Genomic DNA, 9,141 nt, shown 5'->3' with positions numbered 1-9,141 from the left:
GAGCTAACAGCGAGCTAACAGTGAGCTAACAGTGAGCTAACAGCCAGCTAACAGCCAGCTAACAGCGAGCTAACAAGCTCACTGGTGAGTCACCAGTTGTGACTGGAACCGGCCTGTTTGCTTCCAGCTCAGAGAAGACTCGGACTACGATAAGCTCAGCGACATGGTGAAGTACCTGGACCTGGACCTGCACTTTGGGACTCAGCGCCGACCCAGTGAGTGATTCTGGACCAACCAGCCGTCTTTTCAAAATAAAGCGTCACATGGTGACGTCCTGTCAATAATCAGCTCCTGTCATTTGCTTTTCATTCTGCTGATCTGCATCTCGGCTCACTGAGGATGTTTTCCACGCTGCCCGTTGTCCATGAGGCGCCATCATGTCCGCCATCAGCTGCTGAGCTCTGCTCAGGTTTTCACAACCATCCAGTATTTTATTTCCTGTTCAGATGATGGACCAAAACAAAGCAGCGCATTATTTTGTGAAGAATTCGTAGTTTTTAAATTCAGTGGAACTGTTTCCGTTGTTCCACTTGGCGTTGGTCTGTTGACCCGCGTCATGTCGGAAAGGTCAAAGGGTATGAAAACCTCAGCAGGGCGCTTCATTCTCCAGGCTCTGCCAGCGACAGAGGAGCAAACCGTTGGGAGCGTTGCTGCCTGTCATGGCAGAGCTGCTTCGATGCTAACCGAGCTGTTCGGACCTCCTGGTGCCTGGAGAACCAGCATTGACTCTCTGTCTGTTAAAATGGCCAGTTTCCCCTACAGAACCAGCATTCCTGCCAGAGAACCTGAAGAAGAAGGACGTGGTGGAGATCCTGTCCCACAAGAAGGCCTACAACGCCTGTAAGAGCCTCAGCAAACAGACCAGCCATGAATGAGACATGATCAGAACCTCCTGACCAACCCGACCTCAGAGAGCAGCTATAACTCTCTGTTCCACATAACCTGACTGAACAGGGTCAGGTTATGTGGAACCGGGTCAAGCTGGCCGAACAGAACCAGCTCAAACTTCCCTAACCACCAGCAGGGTTAGCGTTAGCGTGGAGCAGGACGGTACGGCAAACGTTCAGCAATGATGCAAACTCTAAAAGTCAGACAATAAAACAAGAAAACTGAGAAAAAGCTGCAAGTAGCAAAAACAGCAAATATAAAAACCTGTTTCCTCCACATGAGGCCTCCAGGCCACCAGGGGGCGCCGACCTGCGGACCGGATGGCAGTAAGACAGCATGTCCACTTCAGGACATTTTCCAGACTCCCCCTAGTGGCCTGGAGGACCGTTGAGTGAATCTAGTTTGGAGTTTTGATGCAGTTTGCAGCTTTTCCCCTCTAGTTTCTGTGGCTGCAGCGTTTTTCTGTTGCTTTTGATTTTGTGTTTTCTAAACTCAATATTTAGGTAGAAAGCAGAAATATTTTAAGAACTATTTACTGGGTTAGCTAAATATTTAACTACCAACTAAATATGTAGTTTGAAATTGTGACATTTATGTAAATATGATTTTTTCCTCTAAAAACCCAAATTATTTCTGTAAACTTTTGGCTGTAAGTTTCTAAACATGGACCCATAATCTGTCACATCCATCCTGTTATTGAAAGTTTACACTAAATTAAATTAAATCCAACAGAAACGTAGAACTTTACCTAGAAATCCTCAAACTGACGGCGCAGCAGCCAATCAGGAAGTCTGTTACTGATGAGCTAATCGACCTCAGCAGCCAATYAGGACGCAGCAGATTTGACCTCTGTGCTGACCCTGCAGCCATCCTCATGGCCCACCTGAAGCTGTCTCCTGACGAGCTGCGCCAGGTTCTGTTGGACCTGAGCACGGACCGGCTGGAACCGGCCCACATCAAGCAGCTGCTGCTCTACGCGCCCGACCAGGACGAGGTCCAGCAGTACCAGCGCTTCCAGCAGGACCCGGCCAAGCTCAGCGAGCCGGACCAGTTCATCTTCCAGGTACCGCGCCGACGGCCCGCCGGGCCCGGGCAGAACCGACCCGCACACTGACCGCCGGCCCGTTTCAGATGCTGACGGTTCCGGAGTACAAGACCCGGCTGCGCAGCCTCCTGTTCAAAACCACGCTGCAGGAGCGGGCCGAGGAGATGAAGGCGGCCTTTGACTATATCCACAAGGCCTCAGTGGAGCTGAAGAGCAGCAGGAAGCTGGCCAAGATCCTGGAGGTGGGTCGGTACCGGACGGCTCTGCTGGTTCTGATTGGTTCTGATTGGTTCTGTTTGCGGCCCACAGTTCGTCCTGGCGATGGGGAACTACCTGAACAACGGTCAGCCTAAGAGCCACAGAACGACGAGCTTCAAGATCAACTTCCTGACGGAGGTGAGACTGTAACCATAGCAACAGTTTGGCTGGGAGAGAGAGAGAGAGAGAGAGACGACATTAAATGTTCAGATTTCTGTCAAATATTCATTTGAAACTGAGACATTTATGAATGAATGAACAAAGTGATGAGATCCAAGTTTTTCTAGCTAAATGATCCCAGATATTTTAATAACTACATATTTCACAGTTAAGCACGACGAAGACTGTCGACGGAAAATCCACGTTTCTCCACATTCTGGCCAAGTCGCTGAGTCAGCACTTCCCTGAGCTGCTGAGCTTCCCCAGAGAGCTGCTGACGGTTCCTCTGGCCGCTAAAGGTACGCCGGCCGCCACGTCCTGCAGGTCAGTGCCACCCATCAGCAGCTGCTCAGCAGCGCCCCCTGTCTCTGTGCAGTCAACCAGAGGGCCGTCACCACGGAGCTGAGCGAGCTGCACGCCGCGGCCCAGGACATCCGGACGGCCTGCCAGAAGCTGCCGGCTTCGGCCGACGATCACTTCACTTCTGTTATGAGCGTGAGAAAAAACATGTTTACGATAAAACGCCTGAGATTAGAATGAAAAACCAGGATGAGAGCAAAGCATTCACACAGTCACAGAAAAGATGATTCATTCATTCATTCATTCATTCATTCATTCATTCATTCATTCATTCATTCATTCATTCATTCATTCATTCATTCATCCATTCATCCATTCATTCATTAATACATTCATTCATTCATTCATTCACTCATCCATTCATTAATCCATCCATTCATTCATTCATTAATCCTTTCATTCATTCATCAATCCATTCATTCATTCATTTATTCAATAATCCACTCATTCATTCATTCATTCATTCATTCATTCATTCATTCATTTATTCATCCAGTCATTAATCCATCCATTCATTCATTAATCCTTTCATTCATTCATCAATCCATTCATTCATTCATTAATCCTTTCATTCATTCATCAATCCATTCATTCATTCATTCATCCTTTCATTCATTCATCAATCCATTCATTCATTCATTCATATGTTTCAGTTTAAAGATAAGGATTCCGTTTGAAGCAAAATTTTTATCTCCAATTAAACATTTATCCATCAAGCTGAACGACTTCTGGTTCTGGTTCTGGTCCTGGTTCTGTTCCTGGTCCTGGTTCTGGTCCTGGTTCTGGTTCTGGTCCTGGTCCTGGTTCTGGTTCTGGTTCTGGTTCTGGTCCTGGTCCTGGTCCTGGTTCTGGTTCTGGTCCTGGTTCTGGTTCTGGTCCTGGTCCTGGTTCAGGTCCTGGTCCTGGTTCTGGTTCTGGTCCTGGTCCTGGTCCTGGTTCTGGTCCTGGTTCTGGTTCTGGTCCTGGTTCTGGTCCGGCCCAGCGGACCCAGACAGTAACTGAAGTCTGTCTTCCTTCCACAGAGTTTTCTGGAGAACAGCCACCCGGCCCTGCAGTCCCTGGAGTCCCTTCAGTGTCGGGCCATGACCGAGTTCTCCAAGGTGGCGTCCTTCTTCGGGGAGGACAGCCGGTCCACCAGCACCGACTCTTTCTTCGGCATCTTCGCAGAGTTCATGTCCAAGTTTGAGGTGAGCCGCCATCCGGAACCGGCCGGGCTCAATTGGACCCGGCTCAGATAGGAAGCGTCTCGTTTTCACCGCTTCAGCAAAACTTTGACAGATTTGCCTCGGAGTCGCCGGCGGCGTTTCAGCAGCAGACGGAGCCTGCAGCTCTGATTGGGTCCGACCATGTAAAAATAGCTGGTTCTGGTTCTGGTTCTGTCTTCCAGAGAGCGCTGAGTGAGACCCAGAGTCCTGAGAACACCCGCAGCCCCCGGCTGTCCTCCCCCCTGGCCTGGTAGGAGCCGCCAGGCCGACCGGACCGGACCAGGACCCGATCGGATCAGGACCGGATCAGATCAGACATTAGGTGCTGAAACAGACAGAACGTTGCTATCTGTGTATGAAGGAGAAAATTTATTATCATTATTACTAATATTATCATTACTATTGATATTATTGTTATAATAATATTATTATCATTATTACTACTAATAATAATAACATCATTATTATTACTAATAATAATGATGTTGTTATCATTATTATTTGTAATAATAATGATAATAACATTATTATCGTTATTATTAGTAATAATAATGATGTTATTATCATTATTATTAGTTATAATAATGATAATAACATTATTATCATTATTATTACTAATAATAATGATGTTATTATCATTATTAAATGGTCGCCCGGATCGCCTTCGGCTCAGCAGCTGTTGTAGATCCATCTGTTGCTATGGGAGACGGGTCCGCTGGTGCCCCATCAGAACCCAGGAGACAAACCGGGTCTGATGGACGATCTGAATCCAAAAGCTCCAGAACCGCCAAGACCAACATCTGGACCTGCAGCTCTAAAGACGGGTCAACAGAACCGACCCGGTTAGACCAGATGTTCTGATTCTTCTTCATGAGTTCCACTTTGGGCCAATCTGGTCCAATCAAAGGAGCAAAATGGTTGCACTGGTCCGGAACCACTGATCCGATTGTGACGTAACTCTTTCATCTTCTATTGTTTATTGATCAATAGTCTGATCAATAAAAACTGAATTTTCATCTCGATGGCAAATAATTTTCAGGGTTTCTGGATGTAAAAATGTTGATGTTCTGATTAAACGAATAATTTTCTCCTTCAGACGTTTCCGGTTTAAACATCTAAATCTAGTTGAGTGAATATTTTCTCTTAAATATCCGGATGTCAATAACTGATTTGTTCTGCAGCTCCAATAAATTCATGTTTTCACTTCTGGAGCTCGTTTTTCATCGGATCAGATTTCAGACCTTCAGAGCCGAAGCGTAGATTTTACCACATAGATTGGATCCGTTTTCTGGAGGCGCTGCGGTCCAGAAGGTTCCAGATTTAATCTGCCGATCAGACGGAGAGCAAATTAATATTTATCATGTAATAAATGCTTTTATTTTATAAGAAGCCGATATGATGAACGTTTTTCATCACTTCAGTTAAATCCGTTAAAATCCGTTAGTTTGGTTTCAGGTTATTAGACACCGAGTCCGGATGTTTGCCGCTGCCTGCTGGTTTACCTGGTAACCATGGCGACCCGTCCTGTTCAGTAACCATGGCGACCCGTCCTGTTCAGTAACCGTGGCGACCCGTCCTGTTCAGTAACCGTGGCGACCCGTCCTGTTCAGTAACCATGGCGACCCGTCCTGATCAGTAACCATGGCGACCCGTCCTGATCAGTAACCATGGTGACCCGTCCTGTTAAGTAACCATGGTGACCCGTCCTGTTCAGTAACCATGGCGACCCGTCCTGTTCAGTAACCGTGGCGNTGGCGACCCGTCCTGTTCAGTAACCATGGCGACCCGTCCTGTTCAGTAACCATGGCGACCGGTCCTGTTCAGTCGGTCTTTCTGATCTTTCTATGCATCCTGCTTGTTGGCTCCGCTCCAAAAATCCGTTTATTTTCTTATGAAACTTTTTCTTGTTCTGCGGCTTCAGTGAGGCGGCGCGGCGGCATGACGTCACTTCCTGTTGGGATGTGCAGCTGGTAGCATCTCACTAGTTCAGTAAGGTTCTGTTCTGATGTTCTGTGGTTCTCAGAGCTTTTCTGCTTTAAATAAACTTCATGTTTCGGATTTTGACTCCTTACATTTATTCTCCGGTTCTGACACTTTGGGTCAGAACCGGGTCGGTCCCGTTCAGTTCTGGTTTTCAGAAAAAAGTTCCATCAGAACTTTAGATGTTCTGAAAAGAACCAAAGGATTCATTCAGTCATTCACTGAACATTTGATCTTATTCTGTAATCCATTAGAAATACAATAAAAGATCCAAATAGTTCTGATAGAACACAATAAAGATTTTTATATATTAAATGTTCATATTGAACAGTTTTGGTTCAATTATTTAACTAATCAATGATTAAGTTAGTTGATTATTTCAATAACTGATTTATTTTCCCATTTTTTATCATAAAACATTTTCCTGATTTCTGATCAGAAACATCCAGACGCCATCAGACAGGAAACGTGTTTAATATACTTTATTTTCTTTGGGAAGCTTCAATATTACAGGATTTTTCATATTTCAGCTCAGAAAACATGATAAACGTCGGAGCTTCAAGATGCTGCAGTTATAATAAATGAGCCTGAAGGATTCTGGGAAATAAGGCAGCGAGGTTCAGGAGGGAGAGCCGAGCGTCCAACACGTTCCGACCCGGCAGAACCTCCCCCGGCGTCATGGCTGAGGCTTCCCGTCAGCTCAGAGGGGGACGAAGGCAGCATCATCTTCATCTGTGCAAAACCGGCCGCTCGGAACCGGCCCACTCTACATTCACTCTGACCCAGACGGCGCTGAGGAAAGGCAGAAACTGACCAGAACCGGGTTCTAGTGAGGGATGGCAGCTCATGTCCCTGAAGGCAGAAACGCAGGAAACAGAACTGTAAGGCATGGCTGGCGCTGAACTGCAGTGTGTGTGTGTGTGTGTGTGTGTGTGCTCTTAAACCAGCTAATAAATACAAACATGGAGGAGAAACTGGTGACTGAGAACCAGCAGTCACCTTAATCTGATCTGAATCACATTCAACGAGAAAGCAGAAAGAAAACTCGTCATTTCCACCGACTCCGATTGTCTCCAGAACAAAGAGCCGTGTAGAAACACACCTGGCAATCTGTGTGTGTGTGAGGCTGTGTGTGAGAACGTGTGTGAGAACGTGTGTGTGTGTGAGAGAGAACGATGTTACACAGAGAAGCTGTGGAACTTTGGCTTAAAGACGCCTGTGTGTGCAGTACATGACAGCAGCCAGTAGGGGGCAGTGTGGCGCGTCCCTCCACGTGAATCAGTTCAGATGCAGATATGAGCTGAAGGAGAGGCGGCGTGGAGGACTGGGCCTGTGAGGTCATCGTGAGGTCATGGACTGGTCCTCACAGGGCGGTGCTCTCAGTGTCCAGGTCGCAGGAGGAAGAGGAGGAGGAGGAAGAGTTGGCGGCTGCTAGCTGCTGGTCCACAGTGAGCTCGGGTACGGAAGCCCGGCTGGGTCTCTTCAAAGACATCAGCGGCTCTAAATGAGACAGAACAGGTGAGTGACTGACGATGATGAAGATGAAGAGCTCTGCTCACTCCGCCTCAACTTCTATTAAACACGCATCAACGGAAGGAAGGAGAAAGAGACCCAGTTTAACCAGAGCCGTGACTTTGGTGCCGTCAGTACACAGATTAGAACTCGTTCATTATTTTTTACATATTAATATTCTGCCTGAAACGCAGATTTCCTGTCCGCCCGACAGTCAGACAGTAAAGCTGCGTCTGCTAACACCAAGCTGCCTTCTGTGTTCAAGCTGTGCTAACAAGCTAATAGGCTAACTGCCTGAAACAGCATCTGAATGCTAACACGGAGCCGCTAATGCTAATGTTAGCATCCACAGTCCAGATTTCTGAAGAAGCTCCATGAAGGATCAGAGAAACTCTGGAAAGATGAACTTTGCTCCAATCTGAGGAAACATCTGATGTTCAGATCTGGGTCACATATACAGATCAAACGACGACAATGTTTTAAGGTGTAAAGTTGGACCCGGCGTCGTTTTTCTTCACATTTCTGACCTAGTTTGTCCCGAACCCCAGCAGCCGTGAGTCCCGGAGGAAACAGGGACAGACTGACAGACTGACGGCTTCAGCTCTGCATGTGAACACGGAGCAGATTCTTCCTGCTGCTCTGACCGCTGGCCAGCAGGGGGCGGAGTTCGGCTCACAGCGGGAAAATAGCGGCAGAGGAAGATGTGCAGGAATGGAGATTAAAGCTCCGAGGCGGGACAGATGAATGGATGAATGATGGATGGATGAATGAATGATGAATGATGGATGGATGAATGTTGGATGGATGGATGGATGAATGTTGGATGGATGGTGGATGGATGAATGTTGGATGGATGATGGATGGATGAATGTTGGATGGATGGATGAACGTTGGATGGATGAATGATGGATGACTGGATGAATGAATGATGGATGGATGGATGAATGATGAATGGATGGATGGATGAATGGATGAATGAATGTTGGATGGATGATGAATGGATGAATGGATGAATGAATGATGGATGGATGAATGTTGGATGGATGGATGATGGATGGATGAATGTTGGATGGATTAATGGATGGATGAATGTTGGATGGATGGATGATGGATGGATGAATGTTGGATGGATGAATGAATGATGGATGGATGATGAATGGATGAATGGATGCTGGTCTCTGAAGGCTGAAATCAGGCGTTTCCTGTCGGCTGAATCTGAATCGAACATCGGGTCGGATCAGAACCAGCTGCGGTTCTGATCCTCTGGGTTTTGCTCCGACCGGATTCGTTTTCCATGTTGAGTAAATTCTGGAATGTTCTCCGGGTCGGCCCGGCCCGAGGCTCGTTGGGTCGATACTGAAATGAATCCCTTTCCGGACCTGGCTTCGTTGTGATGGAGGTTCTGAAGCGGCCCAGCTGGAGGTCCAGTTCAAACTGACCCAGTTTCCAGAACTCTGGTGGTTCTGGACATGTTGGACAGAGACAGACGGCCAGAACCAGAACCAGAACCTACCAACTCACTAGTGCTGCTCTACCCTATAAAAGCGTTAGAACCCGGACCCGGCAGCGTTGGACCGGAACCGGGTCTCAGCTGGTACCCACCCGCCATCTTGCAGACGCCGTTGGTGTCGCTGCTCAGGGCGGGGGGCTGCGGCGGCGGCGGCATGCTGGGCCGGTTCCGAGGCTTTGGGACGGGACGCGGCCGGGGGAGCGACCCGAACCCGGACTGGGTCG

At 47.6% G+C, this 9,141-nt stretch overlaps 2 protein-coding genes across 2 annotated transcripts in view; one reads left to right on the top strand and one right to left on the bottom strand.

The window, feature by feature from the left end:
- grid2ipb (glutamate receptor, ionotropic, delta 2 (Grid2) interacting protein, b) overlaps positions 1-4,355 on the top strand; it is a 27,517-nt gene extending 23,162 nt beyond the window's left edge. Inside the window, exons 15-23 of the mRNA XM_017310676.1 lie at positions 97-215; positions 763-840; positions 1,755-1,951; positions 2,020-2,175; positions 2,243-2,329; positions 2,520-2,649; positions 2,727-2,845; positions 3,733-3,897; positions 4,098-4,355. Of these exons, the coding sequence (XP_017166165.1) occupies positions 97-215; positions 763-840; positions 1,755-1,951; positions 2,020-2,175; positions 2,243-2,329; positions 2,520-2,649; positions 2,727-2,845; positions 3,733-3,897; positions 4,098-4,169 (1,123 nt within the window). The 3' untranslated portion in view covers positions 4,170-4,355. The remainder of the gene's footprint in view (positions 1-96; positions 216-762; positions 841-1,754; positions 1,952-2,019; positions 2,176-2,242; positions 2,330-2,519; positions 2,650-2,726; positions 2,846-3,732; positions 3,898-4,097) is intronic.
- Positions 4,356-6,652: 2,297 nt separating this feature from the next.
- Positions 6,653-9,141, bottom strand: part of arhgap17a (Rho GTPase activating protein 17a) — a 7,854-nt gene continuing 5,365 nt past the window's right edge. The window contains 2 exon segments of the mRNA XM_017310675.1: positions 6,653-7,395; positions 9,010-9,133. Of these exon segments, the coding sequence (XP_017166164.1) occupies positions 7,259-7,395; positions 9,010-9,133 (261 nt within the window). The 3' untranslated portion in view covers positions 6,653-7,258.

The sequence above is a fragment of the Poecilia reticulata genome, linkage group LG19 (assembly GCF_000633615.1).
Source record: "Poecilia reticulata strain Guanapo linkage group LG19, Guppy_female_1.0+MT, whole genome shotgun sequence".
Lineage (NCBI taxonomy): Eukaryota > Metazoa > Chordata > Actinopteri > Cyprinodontiformes > Poeciliidae > Poecilia > Poecilia reticulata.
Note: the sequence above shows the minus strand (reverse complement) of the source record. Positions and strands in the feature narration are given on the sequence as shown.